This window comes from Lepidochelys kempii, chromosome 1 (assembly GCF_965140265.1).
Source record: "Lepidochelys kempii isolate rLepKem1 chromosome 1, rLepKem1.hap2, whole genome shotgun sequence".
Lineage (NCBI taxonomy): Eukaryota > Metazoa > Chordata > Testudines > Cheloniidae > Lepidochelys > Lepidochelys kempii.
Genome location: NC_133256.1, coordinates 101,498,438 through 101,518,197, shown reverse-complemented (window position 1 = coordinate 101,518,197; position 19,760 = coordinate 101,498,438). Strand labels below are relative to the sequence as shown.

The window sequence follows — 19,760 nt, the reverse complement described above, 5'->3', positions numbered from 1 at the left end:
ACACATGATTTACTCAAAGAAACCAATTCACTGCTGCCAGAGGGTCAGCAGTAACAAAACACAACCAGAAGGTAAAGTTTCAAAATTTCAAATAAACTATTAGATCTAGCTATACCTTTATATCCTGTTTACATTGCATATCTATATTATTCCTAAAGCTGTTTGCTTTAACACGTTATGTTTATGTACTCTTAAAAAAAAATGACAGTTTTCAGCTTCATTATTTGTTTTATTAATTAAAAAATCCTTTAAAGTATCAGAGTGCACAGGGTGGTTTTTTATCTTCAATTTTGCACATTTACTCTGTGTTTTACATTTTTTAAACATTATTAAACATGTGTATGTATAGCTTTACAATACCTGATTAACTGTCTGGCACTTTTATACATGTATCAGTCCAACCTGATACTCAACTTCACATGGATTTTTGAAATTTTGCCTGAAATATCTCAAAGACGAAGATTTACAAGAGCACCTATGTATCAGCAGTTCTGAGATACACACAGAGACCATTTGAAAGGTTGTTGTTGTTTAAAAAAAATCATAATGTAAACCCTTGCAAACAGTACAGGTAATGGAGTTCCATTACTTTATAGTCTAATAAATAAAATTTTAGCTACTTTGGTGTAGCTTTAAGGCCTTCATACAATTGAAAAAGAAATTAAGATTAAACATGTTAAAACCCTGTTCATTGTAAAAAATACAGAGCTTTTACAAGTTTGCAGTTAAAATTAACAGTTAAGAACCTAACATGCATGCAAGAAATCTTTTCCAACCCAATTCCAAATCCTTGGTGCTGGCAATTCTGGCACATCCATTGCCAGCAATGAGATGCACACTATGCAAACTCCCTGATGTCAGGAGTCAGGTTAATAGGTATTAAGCCACACCAGGGTGCCTTTCTGATAAATATACACAATTTAATAATCAGCATTCAGTATCTGATGAAGACATGCGTTCTAATTAAAAGGTAAAACTTATCTTTCCTATCCTGTCAGTATAAAACCATCTCTGTATGTTTACAACTGTTGGTATTTCAAAACACGCAATAATCAGGTGGATACATGACAGGAAGCCAGTTTTCAGAGAAAGATGCACAATGCGTCCATCCAAGTAACTTCATTAACTAAAAAAAAAAAAATAATTGATAAGCAGAAAAATTAGATGATACTTTTGACACTGATATCTTCTCTCATTCTTTCTTAATCTAAAAGTGCCATGTTAAAGAGGTTCATTGTCAGAAGCATAATGTCAATATACTGCTTTTTGGAGCTCTAAACTCTCATATAGAATGGCTTTAGTTTTTGAAAACTGGTATTTTAGCTTCAGTGAACAAAATGTTGTCTTAAGCAGCACAAGAATCCCAGTAAACTTGGGGATTTTTTTTCCCTTATACCCGTTTTGAATAACTGTATAGATAATTTACCTTTAGGTAAGCAAAATGCCCACATTTTCTCTGTGCTGTTCAACTTTAAGTACTTCAGAATAAAACACGTGAAATTCATGTGCAAGTCTAGAGAGTAGTCATGACACTCGTATGTCTTTAAATAACAATTTCTTAATCTAGATACAGTGGTAGAATGAACAAGCCGCTTAAAACATTTTGGCTTTAATTTAAAAACTGGCTTTAACTTTAAAACCTGAGAAAGTAAAGTTAGGCTCATAAATCTATATCTAGGATCTTAAATAAAAGTGGCCTGATTTCCAAAGGTGAGGAGGACCCACAGCTCAGACAACTTGCCATTGCTATGAGCTTTGCTAAGCGACTGATGGAATTAATAAATACCTTTTCAAAGTGCTCCTTGAAACTGTTAAGGACCCTTAATTTTATACTGCCGCTTGGGAAAGCTTTGAGCAGAGGCAGTGGTGGAGTTATTAACTGAGTATCCACCAAGTAAGAATAGCTCAGGGGAAAGAAAGTGGTCTCGCTTCGCCCCCCCCGCCCCAAATTTTGCAATGGCCTGGGAAGGGGTTATTGAAGGGAGGGCTCTGGAATGAGAGAAGAAGAGACAAGCCCTTTCTCCCTTTCAGCACCTGGATGGGGGGAAGCTAAGAGGCAGATATAAAAGATGGAAATCCCTTGAGACGTCCAGGGAGCATGCCCAAATAGGAATCCCAGCACCCTCCTGCTGCCCAGTCCTCCAGCCTCTGAGATTCTGGATATTGCCTTTGGACCTCACAAGTGCCCCTCCCCCCTATCTTTCTTGCATACCTTTGAGCTAGTGAGCTTAATCCCCTGACTAACTGGTGCCAGATACATTCATTAAGTCCAATCAGAACCCCTGGTGAATTTGGGGGGAGGTAAAAGTGTTTCAGATTTGAATATTCCTGGATCAAAAGCCTATCCAGTTCGTTCTGTTCCAGAACCTTAGTGAAAGTTTTCTGAAACTCAATCTCTTAAGCAGTATATAAAATGAACATACATTTACATCTCCTAATATTAAGAGATTCTTCAGCATACATAACAATGCCCCTCTGTAATTAAATGGATTTATTGACTACCCCTTACCTGTATACAATTTTTCAAGTTTTCCTTGGTTGGCTTCTCTTCTGCAAGTTTTGTGGCAAATTTGAGACCTCTTCCATACATTTTATTTGCCAATGCATGCTTGTAGGCAAATGTTAAAACCTACAGTATGTAAACAAATTAAAAGAAAAGTTAGAAATCTACCACCATATTAAAACTAGCATTGTTCAGATAAAAACAATTTAAACATTTTACCAAACAGACTGTTTCAAATTTATTCTTATGTTGATGAACACAGATAAATCACAGCAGTTACTGTCCTCGTGTTTTAATTGTAAAATGAGAGCACTGCTGCTCCTGCACATTTAGCCACGCAGCAGCCAAGCCTTCAGATGTAGTCACCAGGCTGGGGTGCAGAAGACTGCGTGGTTCTGGGCAACAGGTCCAACCTGAGCGGTAGCCGGAATGTGGCTGCTCCCAAGAGGTCCAGCATGGTGCTGAACTTGTGTTGGCACAGCCACGCTGGTGCTATGAGGCTGATTCTTGCCGTCCCATTTGATCTTCATGAGGGCCCTCAGCAACAGTACCAGAGGGAAGGCGTACACCGGAGCCCCTGACCACGGGAGCAGAAAGGCGTTGGACAGGGCTCCTCTGTCTATGCCCCCCAATCGAGCAGAAGATGCGGCACTTCCTGTTCTTCCTGGACGCAAAGAAGTCCGAGGAGTTCACCACGGTGGAAGATGGAGCAGACCACCTCCAGATGAAGGGACCACTCGTGGTGAGATGAAAATGTCCTGCTGAGGCGATATGACAATGTGTTCTTGGACCCCAGAAGGGGAGTGCCTACAAGATGGATATTGTACTGTAGGCAGAAATCCCAGAGCCAGAGGGCTTCCTGGCAAAGTGCCAACGACCTGGCTCTGCCCTGCCTGTTGATATAGAAAACCGTAGCCATGTTGTCGTCAGGATCTGGACCACAGCATCTTGCATATGAGGTAAAAAGGCCTGGCAGGCCAGTCGAATCACCCTGAGTTCCCTGACACTGATATGAAGGGAACGATTGTGACTGGACCAACAGTCTTGAGTGTTGAGATCGCCACGGTGGGCTCCCCAGCCCAGGTACAAGACGGTGGAGATAAGAGTCACTGACAAGGACGGGGCCATGAAGGTAACCCCTTCCAACACCTACGCAGGATCCTGCCACTAGATGAGGGACACAAGTACGCTGTCCAGAATTCTGACCACCCAGCCCAGGCTGTGCCAGCTGGGGACACAGACTGACACTAGCCACGCCAGAAGAAGTCTGCGACGGAGTCATGCTTGTCAGACCACATAAGTACATGCTGCCATGTGGCCTACTAGCCTCAGGCACATATGGGTGGTGGCGAGCGGGTGGGCCCGCAGGCCCACAATGAGGTCCGCCATGGCCTGGAACTGAGTCTTGGGGAGGAGGGCCCTGGCCCGAGTGGAGTCAAGGACCACTCCGATAAACTCTATGTGTTGCACCGGGGTTAAGGTTGACTTTGTCTTGTTTATTATCAATCCCAGGTTGCAACAGGTGGAACAAACCAGGTTCAGATACCTCTGCACCACACCTGGAGACCGGCCCCTTATCAACCAGTCATCTAGGTACGGGTATATTTGGACTCTCCAACGTTTCAGGTAAGCAGCCAGTGGCACTATACATTTTGTGAATACCCTTGAGGCCAATGAAAGACCAAAGGGTATTGCCGTAAACTGGAAATGGCGCCAGCTCAACATGAAGCGGAGGAAGCGCCAGTGCCCAAGGAAGATAGAAATATGGAAGTAAGCATCCTCTAAATCGAGAACGGCATACCAGTCTCCTAGATCCAGGGAGGGGATGATGGAGACCAGGAAGACATAAGAAACAAAAACCATAAGAATGGCCATACTGGGTCAGACCAAAGGTCCATCCAGCCCAGTATCCTGTCTACCGACAGTGGCCAATGCCAGGTGCCCCAGAGGAAGTGAACCTAACAGATAATGATCTAGTGATCTCTTTCCTGCCATCCATCTCCACCCTCTGACAGAGGCTAGGAACACCATTCCTTACCCATCCTGGCTAATAGCCATTAATGGACTTAACTGGATAAATTCATGGAGGTTCTCTTTTAAACCCTATTATAGTCCTAGCCTTCACAACCTCCTCAGGCAAGAAGTTCCACAGGTTGACTGTGTGCTGAGTGAAGAAAGAAAGAAAGAACCCTGCAAAACTTCAATTTCTGGAGGGACTTGTTGAGGTGAAGTAGGTCTAGGATGGGTCTGGGGCCCCCTTTTGCCTTTGGAATTAGGAAACAGCAGGAGTAGAATCCTCTGCCTTCCATGATCTGAGGAATCTTTTCCACTGCCCCCAGGCGAAGGAGGTTTTCGACCTCCTGAATGAGGAATTGCTCATGAGAAGGATCCCTGAAGAGGGACGGGGAAGGGGAGTGGGAGGGATGTTCGGCTGCAAACTGCAGTGTGTAATCCGAAGAAACAGTATCTAGCACCCTGTGGCCTAAGGTGACGCAGGACCAAGCCGACTGAAAAAGGGCAGAGCGGTTGAAGAAAAGGAGGGTTAGATCCAGTACATTGGCTGGGGCGCTGTCCTCGAGCGCACCCTCAAAATGACTGACTTCTGGGAGGGTCAGGTTGGGTAGCCGGGCGGGAAGAGGACAGGTAGCATCTCTCAGGCCCTTTATCTTTGTCCTTCCTCCTGTAGGAGCCAGACTTGGGAGCCCCCCAGGACCTAGACTGCACCAGAGGAGGAGGAGTGCAGAACGGCTTCCTGGACTACTGAGGGGTAGTCCCTCTGCTTATTTGAAGTGGCTGCAAACTATATCTAGCTGGCAGTGGATTGCCACTTCAAAGTTTGGCTGTGGCTTTGGTTACCTTTGTTCAGGGTAACAGAAACTGTACACACACTGGGCCAGATATTCAAAAGCACATCCTTCCCAATGAGGGCACAACTTGCCAACCAAATCGTGCCCACAATGAAATTACCAGGAGCAGAGGCTGGCTCAGCAGAGGATGGCTCCATGAGTCCATGGAGCCTAGACTCAGTTAGCTCTGAAAAGAGCCCCGAACCCTCCAATGGCAGGTCCTATATTGTGGTCTGCATCTCCTGGGATCCCTCAGCATGCTCCCCGGCTCACCCAGGCAATAGCCAGGGAGTCACCTAACGCGCTGGGCCGCAGCGTGTTGGGGTTCAGGGACGAGCACCTCTCACACAGCCGCGGCAGGTCCAGGCCAGAGTGGGGCCATGGGAGAGGTGTCTCTTCCTGCCTAGCCCAGGTGCTGCTGCAGGGAGTCCTCTCTCCCCGTCACAGCCCCAGGACAGCCTGCACCTAAACCCCTCATCTCCAGCCCACCCCAGAGTGCCCACCCCCACCCAAAACCTTCTGCCCCAGCCCCAAGTCCCCTCCCACACTGCGAACCCCTCAGCCCCACCCCCACCACATGAATTTTGTTATGTGCACCAATATGGAGTTGATGTGTCACACACCACCAAATTAATTCTGCACGGGGGGGGGGGGGGTAGGAGAGAATTAGAGGGAACACTGATAGGAAGGCAATTTTTTAAAATACTTACATCATCTACCCCCACTCATCCTCCCACCCACCCCTTTGCTTCCCAGTAGGTGGAGCAGTAAACACTATGCCCTTGACCATCCTTATTAGCTAGATAGGAGAAGAGGAATGCATGACAACAAATAAGCTAGCATGCCTGTCACTAAAAGTCCCAAATGTAACTTGGATTTCTGAAATATGGTCGGATAAGAAAAATCAGTAAGAAATTATTTTCCTTCCCACAAACTATATAGAAAAAGACAGTTTACGTCGTATGTATGGAACAGTAGTACTTAAAGATTAAACTATTATAAAAATGTCTGCCTAGAGAGTAGATCATCGGGTAGAATGGAGATAAAAATTCCATGTCATAAAATAGTAATAATTAAAATTGAGAATATGGAGACCCTGAAACAAAATTAAAAACAGATAACTTCAGATCCCTAAATATTAAGTGGATAAATGCCACCTATGTGGTTCACATAAAATTTCTTCCAAACAACTTTTTCTAAAGCGTAGAGTTAAGGCTACTCTTGATTTAGCTTACAATTTAATTTGGTGGTGCCTCTTTAATAGTATGTCCGTTCTGGTCACTAGAAAGTACTAGGAAAGGGCCAAGGAAATGCAAAAACTTGGTAAGAGGTAGGATATCTATAGATGGGGGAAGGTTTTTCCATAAGAGGAAGTATTAAAGGGTAGGACTACTATTCAGTTTGTAAAGGAGGAAAATATGAGGTATATGGAACAGTGGAGAGCTGACAGGAGAACAATTCTGTTTTGCAGAAACTTTCAGCGCTTTGAAATTAACAAAAAAAATCCTCTAAACATTTTTGCGAAAACTTAATTGTGTCAACATGAAACCTAAATGTCTGCGTGTGGAGAGAACTAGTGGTTAGGGCACTGGCCTGGGATGGAGACCCAGATTCAAAATCCCTGCTCTGCCTGATTCACTTTTTCATTCCAGGTATCACTCTGAATCAGACAGAGCAGGGAGTTGCACCTCGGTCTCCCACATCCCATCCCAGTTCTCTAGTCCCTTGCGACCACAGAAAGTCAGTCAGTTTCTCCCTACAAAATCTCCACAACATTTTTGGCTTTAATGAAACGGCATGTTTTGGCAAAATTTCATTTGCTGAAAATGGTCCACTGAGCTCTAATAATAAATGGTATAGAGAAGGTCAGTTGGACACTCCTGAATATGTTATGTATCCTTTCTCATAATATGAGAGCATGGTTGAAATTAAAAGGCAAGATAGTTAAACTGTGTAGCATGTTGTTGTTAATGCATAGCACAGGACATCACTGTGGCTTGAGAATCAACCGATGAAAGACGTACACAAATAAAAACCATCTGCAAAGAAGCTAGCTTGAATAAATAATCAATCATCAGGCTATCGCTTGAATCATCAGTGGGGGTCAGGAAGGAATAAAAGAATAACATTTCTTCTGATTTATTCAACAGTTCTCATTTCAAATGATTCCAAAGTGAATTTCATAATTCAAATTTCATACAATTTCATAATTTCAAAATTCATACAAATACATGGAAAAATTCATTCACCACTGAAATATAGCCATGTCTGATGTGAAACACAGTGCATAGCAACACACCAGTTAAAGAAGGAAATCAGTAATAACCTAATCAGTTACATAATCATATATATTATTGGAATTTGATGGTTTCCTTTGAAACAGCTGTGCTGAAGGACACAGGGACCTTACCCTGATAAGAACTTGAAACTTAATAGGACTGTAATTGCTAACAGGTTCCAAATGGTAATTCAACTTCCAGAGAGGGTTTCTCCCATTGCAGCCCTTAGCCACAGCTAAGGAACACAGGCTTTTCTTTCATTCCTAATCTAGAAAATGCTACGGACTCATGACCAGCACAGAACAGGGGCTGTACACACTTCTGCTGAAAGGCTAGAAGTGCTGTACTGGACAGCAACTGAACTATTCCTTGAAAGGAATAGTAAACTAGTAACTCGATAAATGAAGCAGTTTGTTAATACAAGCCTGCAGTTACTGCTCCATACCGTCCCCATATGTATATGGAGCAGACAGATTTATTTGCCTTGCACTTGATAGCCTAGGAGAGATCCCACCTGTGGAAAAATGTTTGAGAGAGGCTGGCACAACATATGGGGACAGAACTAGGGAGTGGAAGGGAGAGATGCCTGGAGGCCACACACAAAGATGGTGTTAAATTTCATCACAAGAGACTAGGAAAAAACAAGAGTGCAAAATACAGAATTTCTGCTTGTCCTCTTACCTTGGTGTCAAAAAGATCAGTCCATTTTGTTGTCTCCCAGAAAGTCTCTGACAGAACACCTATGCAGCTCTCTTGATCGTCATCTTTACCTTCAGCATCACTTGAAACAGCCCCATCTTGGGCCTGCAGATGGAGAAGTTGGTCTGCTAGTGCGCTTCCTTTCCGACAAAGGGCATCCACTAAGGTAGACTTCTGTTTTTCCATATCACTACATTAAGTTGAACACAAATACAAGGGGTCTCTTACAGCTATTAGTTTTCAATCAAGAGCCAATAATTTAACTTTACCTTAAAAATCACAGTAAACTAAACATACTTGTTGATTTGTATTTACAACAGAAGTATAAGCAACTTTCAGTTATCCTATTAAAATACAGCATTTTTGAAAATAAACTATTTCCTGTAATTCTAAACTGGCTCAAAATATATGGATATAGCATACATTCACGCAACATACAGATTCTAATCAAGCCTAGAGCTTCAGGAGCAACTGCACTGTCTCTGGTATTTGAACAGAAGTGCAAACCAAATTTTAAGAATTTAACAAGAAGTCAGGATCTAGAAATGTATTTTATTAGTTCTTGGTAGTATGAAAAGAGGGCCAATCCACTGTTAATGGAAGCCGACAGTGACTTCAAAAGAATTGCACCCACTTAAGCCAGCACTGAATTTGGTTCTCAGTTTCAGTTGTTAGAAGACCACCAGATCATTTCTTGGTTGACTCTTCCAAGAAATGCTTAGAATGGAAATGATTAATTATTTTTAAATCCAGCAAATATACAGTTATGTACAAGCCACTCCAAGCAACTAGGTTAATGATATAATAAACCAGGGTCAATATGTAAGTAACTTACAAATGTATACCTCCTTTCACAGTCCCTATATTTCAAATTAGGTGCTCTTTGCTATTCCCCCGTCAAAATGGATCAGCATAAAAGGGGCTTTTGAAATGATTAATTAAAAAAATGTAGTACATCATTATCTTTGAAGTGCGGACCTTCCATTGAAAATACCGACACTCCAAAAGAATGTTATGGTGTACTAACTCCACAGAGAAAAAGGACCACATTTGAATACAGATAGAGCCATGGTTACCAGTCTTTCTTTCCTGACTCACTCTATAAAAACTTGTGAGCACTTCAAAGTGGCTTTATCAAACAACAGGTACTGTTCACTAGCATCTTGGAACTATCCTTAAAGAATTTTGAGGGTCCCACCATATCATGCAAAACCCTACACTTATTCCTACAGGAGTGCCTTGCTAGCCAAATACTACCAGTCCACTGATTATTCTGAATGTTTATGAACTTGATGAGACTAAGCACAGTGCAAACTTTCCCACACAGCTTTGCCCATGTATCTCAATTCTGATCTGAAAGCCATCTTTTGTAATCTTATCTGACCTCTTCTGAGCAAAATTTTAAGTTTTTCAGTGTCTTTCTGCTTTCAGAAAATACACAAAACTCTAAAAATACTTGACTTGAATAACCGTTTCCACTTGAACCTCAAAAAATTAACTTTTACTTCATCATCATATTAACAAATCTAGATCAGCTTTCAGAATCCTTTAGAATACTTGTATGTAGAAAAGGTAATTATATCTATAGACTACAGAAATAGGATACAAGAAGGAGTATTTACTGGTTAGGTACTTTTTTATAGTAGCTGCATCGGGCCTGGGATCAGTCTTCATGGCAAAATAAACTGCTAACGCTGTTTGATCAATATGCGAGATAACAGTATTTGCAGCTTCAATAATTTCATCAAGCCTTTTCATTCGTTCCTGAATGAAAAAGGAATAAAAGAAAAATGTGAAACTGGCAAAATAAAGTCACCCCATTTAACACTTTATATTATTAACATTACTGAAGTCACAAGTACATGGCAATACAAATAGTTTCTGAAATGTATTTACTTATTTACATTTCTATAGTTTAGACAGGACTGAGGTCATATTGTGCTTAGTGCCATACAAACCCGTATTTTAGAAGTCCTTGACACAAAGAACTTACTATTTTTTTTTTATATTCCAGTTGTGCCTATAGGCCCCAACAAGCTTCATGTGGTCTGCATGGCTCAGGAAGGAAAATATTTTTTCCTCACCTCCAAGGTGCTCTGGGTTTGTTTTGTGCCTCTGAAGCACAGATTGCCATGGCTGGAGATGGGATACTGGACAGGCAGGCTGGTGCTCTGAAGTGGTAGTGAAAATTCTCTCATATCTGGCTGGTGGATCTTGCTCACATGCTCAGAGTCAAATTGCTATTTTCAGGTTTGGGAAGTAATTTTTCCCCCAGGCCAAACTGGCAGGGAACTTGGATTTTTCACCCTCCTCTGCAGCCTGGAGTGTGGGTCACTTGCTAGGATTATTAGGGTATCTTGCCAAATCATTTCCCTGACTTTCATTGCAAGGCCTTGGGCATTGGTGGACCTCAGTCCCTCTTATGCTTTGCCTGTGGCAAACAACAGTTTAGTCTCCTGTGGGCTGTAATACTTTACTCTGATCCAGGTTATTGGGCTCAACAGAGGGGGAACTGGATGGGGTTTAGTGGCCTCTGATGTGCAGGAGATCAGATGATGATCTAGGTCTCGCCTGACCTTAAACTCTAAGATTTTAAGATAGTAAGATGGAGATCCCAGCTTCAAGGAGATTGTAATTTAAAAAAGCAAGACAGACAATGAAAGTGTCAGTACTTATTTTATAGATGGCAAAGACCCAGTACGTCACACAAGATATGTGAGGGATCTGGGGCCTGATCCCAGATATCCCAAGTCACAGTACAGTGCCTTAACCAGAAGGCCAAACCACAAGACCAACCGTACAATCTTAGTGACACAAGAATGAAGAAGAATGGGGTTACAGACAGCAGCCAAAGAGGTGATCATGATTTGAGACAAGCTAGCTAGGGATACAGAATCCAGGCTTCCTATGCATAAAAGAGATTGGGCTTCTGAAGTTTTGTATAAAGTCTGAGGCGGTGCATCCTGCAAAAGAAAGAATTAGCACCAAAAGAAGAGAAAGAAGGTGGAATGTTAGGAGCTCACATTATCATGGTGATGAACAGGAGATAGATGAACAGAGAGAATTTGTGCAACAGCTGTGTGCTACAGAAAGAGGACAAGACCACCATCTGCTAAGGACCTGAGCAGTCTACCTTTGAAAATGGAGGGTAAGCGCTTATTCACTTGAAAGATATGTGAGCAGACCCTCCACCTCAAGAACAGTTAGTCTATCTCATGAAGAAACCATCTGTAAGGGCTTTATAGTTTATGTCTAAGGCCACTGACCTTTGGATTAGATCTCCAAAAGCAATGCAAGTCACCATTAAGCCAACCCATTGCTAGATGGTCCATTCCCAGAAGATGGAATTAACAAGAAGTCACCCTACCCTTACATCGTACTAAATCTTGGGACTAAGATTTAATCAGTGAGAGACTGGGAAAAAACTTTGCTTGGCTGTGCTGACAACCAGGAGGGAATCCCTCTCCATCTTTCAATCAGTATCAAATGACGTAACAGGTTCCAACTGTATCCATCTGAATGGCTATTCAAGGGGAGAAGAAGGTGCCATCTGAGGGAGCTCTCCAAGAAGCTAGAGCTACAAATACTGAGTTCAGTACTTTGTAAGCCTCCCTAGAGTAAAACAAAAACAAAACCCTTTCATATAAAAGGCTATAGATTGAGCATTCACTTTGAAAAGTATACAAATACAGAAGTGCTTTGATACACTTCAAATATCTGCAACAAGGCAGCAGGACTGAAACAGTTTCTCTTTTTTAAGAGTTCAACATAGACACTAACCTGTCCACACTGATCCTTGCATTCACAAACTCCAAGCTTGATTATAGCAACTCATATGTAGAAATAAAGCCATGGAGTCTGAAAAACCTACATCTGGCACAAAATGCACCAACCTGTGTAGTTAGCTACACTGGTCACGCCTAATCTGACCCCAGTGCTCTGGTTTCTGAAATGCTTCCCCAAGTAAAGGTCACTGGGATTGATCCTAGCTACCCAAGAGATTGCTCTTCTCCATGATCCTAATCTCCCACACATCAGCCACATTGCACTGGAAACATGAAACTGTCAATCATCATGAGAAGTTCATGAATGCAGAAGACAGAGTTTTAACAGGAGAAAAAACTAAACTATGAAATTCACTCCTGCAACGAAGAGGCAACCATGGACTTCTCACTCCTTTCAGAGCTAGATAGAAAACCCATTTTTCTTTACTTTTTCTTTACCTCAGTAATTTTTCCCACAACCAACCAATAAACCAATCAAGCTGTTTCTCTGATATGCTGGGAACAATGAAAGAGATGCTAAGCATTCACATTTATAGCCTTGTAAAAATGCACTGGTTTCTGCAATGGTAAATGCTTTTGATTCTGAGTAAGTTAAAAGTTTCTAGCTCACTGCACTCAGTATAGCCAGAGCAGTCACTTCAAGTCTAGGCATCTGTGAAGAACAGTAAAGAAGAAATCTTCAGATTTAATCTCCTATCTCCAGGCAAGATGTAGTGAAACAAATATTAAATAAAAAAAACCAGAACTCACCTTTTCAGAATCCAGCTGATGGAGTCTTGCAACATACAAGGGAAGATGATTAGGAAAGGCTTCTTTCAATTCATTATACATGTCACTGGTATCCAGCCTAGCCAAAAAGATAGATTAAATGAATATGCTGCATCTACATATTCTAATCAGGAGGCAGTGCAACAGTGAGAGACTGCTCTTCTGATATCACAAGTTTAAATTATCCTGGTACTCAAACTTCCATTTCTTCTATAAAGTATAGTATTAATAAAATATATTAAAAAAGTTATGCTGTGACCTGTTATGGAAACTAAAAAGACATACTTAGTCATCCATTGTATCTTCAGGTCTCTTAAAGCTTCAGCAAATTCCTCCTTTACGTCTTTTTCTTTTTCTGGTTCCCTTTCTTTCTCCTTGCTGCCATTCTTAGTCTTTGTTGGTGATGGTATCAGATGGTAATGAACAGTAATTACATCCTAGTGGTAGAAAAAAAACCTCATCAACTACTTGATGGAATGGAATATGTTGCTATTCCTTTATCTTACAATGCAAAAAGAGCTAAATGATAGCTAGCAGTTACATGCTTGAACACTGGATCCTGAGAGCAAAGGATTAGTCTTCAGAACCTCAGAATGGTTCAACTTTCTCTGGAGACGCACCCAATTTCCCACCTCCCCAGGGTTTCTTCCAAGTTTTCAGAAATGGGCCTGTCATAAGGTGACTGGCCCCTGCAAGAAAGGAAGCAGGGTCCAGTGCCCCTGGACAGATTACAGGCTGCCCACCTGGGCTTAAGGGAGGGCACCTGGATCTTATAAAGGTGGAGACAGCTGGAGATGGTTTGGAAGGTGGCTGCAGACATTGCAAGGAGGAAGAAGGCTCCTGCAGGGCCCTGAGTCAGCAGGGTGGGAGACATCTGGAAGGAAGGCCCATGGAGAAGGGCCAAGCTCCAGACAAGAGGTGTTGGGAGAGCAGGAAGGTATACTCTCAGGGAGGATTGGCTGCACCCAGCTTGAGACCGGGCAAAAGGAATGAATTTTAAAGAGAGAGAACAGTCCCCCTTGGGGGGAGGAGCTGGGCTCAGCTGAAACTGAGATGAAGACTTCGTAGGTTTGACCTCTATTTTGAAAGACTTTGTGCAGGACTTAATAAACTAGACCCCAGACGGGGAATATCTGAATATCTGGACTGTGTGAACTTAGAGGGCCTTCAGTGAAAGGGGAAATTGAGGTAGGGCGCAGCCAAGCCATGCTGGCCAGCAAGGAAGGCTACAGGGCAGGTACACCCTTTTAACATGGCTTTAGCCATCACATGGCCTCAATATGCCTTAAAGTAGCTCGATTTTCTTTACCAAGGTGACAAAGCTTAACATTTTTGTATTCACATACTGTTAAAGGGAGTTAAGGAGATGGTCTTCAGGAAAGCAGGTAAATTGGGTAAAAAGGTAAAGATAAAGTTAGGTAAAGCTCCTGTCTTTTAAAGTTTGGGGACAAAACATGTGAGTGAATAAGATTTTTTTTTTTGGTAATTCTTAACAAAACGTTATATTAGTAAAGTCATCAACATGCCACAAAATACATAAGTATATCCCTCTTGAACCACTGCAATTTCTTCTAAGCTGCTACTAGAGGACTTTGCAGCTTAGCCTATGGTGTACTCATATTCAGATAAAAAGCTGAACAGTAACGTTTTTTAATTATTTTCTGTTTTCAAATAAAGGAAGACTACTATGTGGTTTATGGAGATATATCAATCTCCAGACCCAACCTGCTACATACGGTCATCAAGGTGTGAAAAAAAAATCTCAACTGAAAGGATCAATGTTGATATCAACAAACAGCTGTTTTGATTCACACATTTTTCTCCTATAATTTAAATCCCATCATTCCTGAGTAAATCAGTGTCAGATTTTGCCACAGACCATCTAATGTACATTACAGTACACACTATCAATTTTTTGCATTTAACGTCACAGTATTTAAACCAGCTCCCCCTAAAAAGAACATTAAATCTGAGTGTACAGACTCACTACATTATCATACTAAGCTTGTGCTATAAACATCATGTAGCTCAAAGGCTTCATAGCTGATTGCTATATAAATAGATAATTAGGGCCCTACCAAATCATGGTCCATTTTGGTCAATTTCATGGCCAGAGGGATTTAAAATTGGTCAATTTCACGATTTCAGATGTTTACATCTGAAATTTCATAGTGTTCTAACCATGGGGGTCCTGAGCCAAAATGGGATCATGGGGGGAGAGGGGAGGTTTGCAAAGTTGTTGTGGGGAGGGGGTCCCAAGATTGCCACCCTCACTTCTGTGCTGCCTTCAGTCTGGGCTAGAGGGGGTTCCCAAAGGTGAGGTGGGTAGGTGCTGGGGGTTCCTAGCTGCTAGTCAAGGCCAGTGGCAGATTAAGGTAGGGGTCCCCAGCCAATTTGTGGGCCACCAAAAAACAAAATGTTAATTAAAAAATAAAACAAAAACCTTTTTATATAATGTTAAACCATAGCAACTGAGTTACTATGGTATAGTGCATAACTGAATTTAGACATTTAATATATTGCTATCTACAGAAAAATGACCTTCATAAAGGAAATCTCTCAGTGTGTAGCACTTACTCTCAGAGTTAAATGTCACAGCTATTCTCATCTCTCATGGCAAATTAAGCAATATTACAATTTATGAAATTATGTATATGATGTGCAACTAGAGTCAGTAAGCCTCAAAGTGTTTTTACCGAACTACAAACTGTATACATACAAGAATTACTTCAGTTGCCATCAAAATATGGACAACTGTGGAGTGGAACTTAACCATAATCGTTTGCTAAATTTGGTACAAGTGGAAGAAATTGAGTTGTATCAGATACAAACCAAACATCTTATTTTTGAGTCATAGCAGACATTCACACTTTTTCAGATCTGCCCCATCTTAAGATTTTCTGTAACATAACCATAGCAGCTAAATGCTTGAAGAAAAATGTACTCCTGACCTGATGCCCTCTGTGCCAAATTTGATGCTGATGAAAAATATTTATACCTGTATTACATTACCCTTAAACAAGGATTATAATAGAAGTGTCACCAAATTTAATTATGACAGCACGCAGATAACATTAAAATAGTATTAAGATTTAACCACTTATTCCACCACTTTTTTTCCCACCACGCAACAAAAGTTAAAGTGGAGGTCAGATGTCAGCTTCATGTCACATATGTTTTTTTAGTCTCATTCTCTTTTCTCATTTATATCTGTCTACTTTCCCTCTCACATCTGTTTAGTTAGACATAGACAAGGCTATGTCTACACTACCGCGGTAAGTCAACCTATGCTACGCAAACTCCAGCTACATAAATAATGTAGCTGGGGTTGACATACTTTAGGTCGAGTTACCGCGGGGTCTACACCGCGGGGGTTGACGGGAGAAACTCTCCCATCGACTTATCTTACTCTTCTCGTGGGGGCAGAATACAGGGGTTGACTGCAGAGCGATCTGCTGTCGATTTGGTGGGTCTTCACTAGACCCACTAAATTGACCGCCAGTGGAACGATCGCAGGGCGCAGATCCCGGCTGTAGTGTAGACCTGCCCAAAAGCTTTTCGGATTTGATTTGGTATTTTTTCCAAAGAAAAAGTTAATCAGAATTGACACATTTGTGAAGAAATTTTGATTTCAATAAATGACATATTCTGATGGAAAAATCTTTGCAATGGAATTTTTTTTGACCAGCTCCACTAATAATCATCTGTAACAACTTCTACTGAGGTGCTCACAACATGTCACATATATATAACTCTGACGTGCCAGGCACATAATTACATATAATGAGGTTATTCTAATTCACCATTACAATTTTCACATGAAATACTCCATGAGCACATGCATACACATACAGCTGGCTTACTAAAAAGGCCATTATCAGCTTTCAAATTCAAGCAACATATGTAACATTGCATTTTTCCATTGCACAGGATCTCTCGCTAGGCCATTTGAATGTATGCAATTTCTCATAAAGGCACTAGCTGAATTTGCAAATAGTAAAAAAGAGGCTCAGAAAAAGAAAATATGAATATTTAAACACAAACACTCCTTCCCATTCTTATCCTAAGTTCTCCAAAAACAGGAAGATGGGAAAAGGTATAGGCTATGCCAAACTTCCAACACATTAAGACATCCTTGCCTACATTTCCCTAAAGCAGAGGTTTTCAAACTGTGGGGTGTGCCCCCCCTAGGCAGGGCATGAAGGAACATTTGGGGCAGCTCAGTGAGGGAGCACCACCTCCACCCCGACTCACCTCAGTGGACCACCCAGCCCCTGGATCAATGTCAATGCCTCCGTGCCCACTGCTGGCTCTGCCCCCAGATACCATTGCATCTGTCTTCCCCCACCCTGAAAACTTGAGAGGGGAGGGGCAGGTATCAGGGGGCACAACCTAAAATTGTAACTCAAAATGAGGGGCCTCAGCTCAAAAAGTTTGAAAACTGTTTCCGAGCATGGGGTGTGCTGAGGTTATTGGGGAGAGTGAGGAGCTGATGCAAAGCAGAACAATAATGTCTTGCTAGTTCCAAGCAGCAGAAGCAGTGGCGAAGGCAGCTAGTGCACAAAGGAAAGCAATGGATGAAGGGTTTTAAAGCCCAGCCCTGGCCCTCCACCTCACCCCACGTGTGCCCTGGATGCTGGGATGATGGCAGCAGGCAACAAGGGAGTGGGGTCTGGCCAGCAGAGGAAGCACTTGGAGCCAGCAGATGCAGCCTGCTGCGGAGAGAGGGGCTGGCTGGGAGAGTGAGAGCAAGAGGGCTGGGAAGGACTTGGGAGGAGAGAGAAGGGAAACAAAGAAAGGTCATGCGTGGGACATGAATCTTTGAAGGGGGATGCGGCAAATACAAGTTTAGGAATCTCTGGTCGAGACTTCTGTTTACTCAGATGGCCATTTAAAACTAGTTTGTGCATCCCTTGCTTTTAGACGAGAACATATATGAGAGACATGTAGATTCCATTTCTCCTGATTATTCCAAGTACAGCTCAGACATTATGCCCTATCGCTAAAAAGCCCACAACATGAGTGGCTTACTAGAACAGCTCTCTCATTGCCAAAAGAAAATAGAAGCCCACTGATTTTTCCATTCCAACTCCATGTACCCAAAGCTGCTGATATAAACAATTGCAATTTGGGTTCTGTTAGGATACTGACTACTTTGTCCTTTGGGTCAGGACATGTGGAAGAACTTATATGGTGTAAAACCAGTTTACTCCTCTCACAGTTGACTGGCAGGAATCTCTGCTGGGGACCAGCAGCCCTGAACCCCTTTATAGTGGGCTCAACCCCAGACACTCATCTATTGTGACCACGGCCAATCTGAGGCCACCTCTAAGAGCAAGCTTTGGTGGATCTTTAGGTCCTGCAACCACCAGAGAAAGGCGGCCGGTTAAGTCTGGGTTTGCTGAAAAGCAAGACAGAAAAAGCCCTGAATGGAGAAAAATAGTGGCTGTGAAGCTACAGTTAGAGTGGAACCCATACTGAGGACATCCTTTTCTACTTTGCATCCAATCTCATCCCTCAGGCTTTTAGGGAGAGGGTCAAATAGTGAGCATACTACCCTTCTTCACATCTTCACTAAGGATTAGACCCCTGCTCAAAGCATGAGTCTCAAGGCTTGTCTTCACTGGGAACTTACATCAGCACAGCTACATCTCTCGGGGTGTGAAAAATCGATATGCCTGAAAGACGTAGCTATGCCAACTTATCCCAATGTAGACAGTGCTAGGTGAATGGAAGAATTCTTCTGTTAACCTAGCTACCACCTGTCAGGGAGGTGGATTACTTACACCGATGAGAAAACCCCAGCCATCAGCGTAGGCAGTGTCTACACTGAAGTACAGCTGTTCCGCTATCGTGTTTTCAGTGTAGACATACCCTGAGTGATTTCTGTAGTGAAGGTATAAGGAGACAAAGAATACCTCCTTCAGGAAGGCTGGCTGCTATAGCCACAATGATACTGGGAAACACTTGGAAGCTGTCAAGAGGAGAAATACAAGCATTTAAACTGCCAGTATCAACTCTGAACAAAGTCTAAGTGATCTCTGGTGGTCCACACAAATGGGACTATGCAAACAGGTGTTTTACAGATCCAGGACCACAGGAATGCCCTCAGACTGGCCACTTGGATCACAAAGCAAAGGGCCTCCATAAAGCTTAACTGGACTGAGAGGAAGAAATTCCTAGTCTTAAAAAACATATGAAACACAAGCTGTCCGAGGAAAACAGAGTAGAGATAATAAGTCTCTTGAATCTGCCTTTTGGAGTAAGACTTGGGAGACTGCTCCAGAATGGATCATTTAAGCAAGTCTCCTGGAGTAGAGGGGTTTTGCAATGCCTTGATGGAAACTTGATAGAGTAGCTTAGAGAAACAGTGTTTAAGGCACACGGACTAGAAATGTAGCAGGTCTACATAAAAGTGACCTACAGCCACCTTCTGATGGGTTGTTGTAGATCCTTGACGCTTCTGGCAAAAATGCTTCTGAAGCACAGCAGACTCATCTCTCTTACTACAGCATGTCTTGAAGCAGCCAGAAAATGAGTGTTTGTTATCATGGCTTGGAAAATGGGAATCCCAAGCATTTCTACCTAAAAACACTGGGACTTTGTAAGTGGTTCCCTATTGCAGCAAAATGTCATGGGGGATTATTCCTAGGCTGAGACACAGACATACAAAGGCAGGTATGTTACCCCTGCATACAAACATCTTCTCAATATTTCACCAAAGGGGGTCATGGGTGGTCTCTGTCGAAAGCTAAGAACTAGCCAATTGTGTGATGTCGGTATGAGAAATCATTTTAGAGTTACTAACATGTAGGATATTGAGTTTCAAAATTACTGAAGTGAAACTTATTACCTGAGGTGAGAAGGGTCTCAGGGCTAA

At 42.2% G+C, this 19,760-nt stretch overlaps 1 protein-coding gene across 2 annotated transcripts in view; it reads right to left on the bottom strand.

The window, feature by feature from the left end:
• Positions 1-208: 208 nt before the first annotated feature.
• TPP2 (tripeptidyl peptidase 2) overlaps positions 209-19,760 on the bottom strand; it is a 75,684-nt gene continuing 56,132 nt past the window's right edge. For both annotated transcript variants that reach the window (XM_073348954.1, XM_073348965.1), the window contains 6 exons: positions 13,166-13,317; positions 12,863-12,959; positions 9,961-10,091; positions 8,310-8,517; positions 2,510-2,629; positions 209-1,126 (listed from right to left, as the gene is read on the bottom strand). In XM_073348954.1, coding sequence (XP_073205055.1) covers positions 1,037-1,126; positions 2,510-2,629; positions 8,310-8,517; positions 9,961-10,091; positions 12,863-12,959; positions 13,166-13,317 — 798 coding nt within the window. In that variant the 3' untranslated portion in view covers positions 209-1,036. The remainder of the gene's footprint in view (positions 1,127-2,509; positions 2,630-8,309; positions 8,518-9,960; positions 10,092-12,862; positions 12,960-13,165; positions 13,318-19,760) is intronic.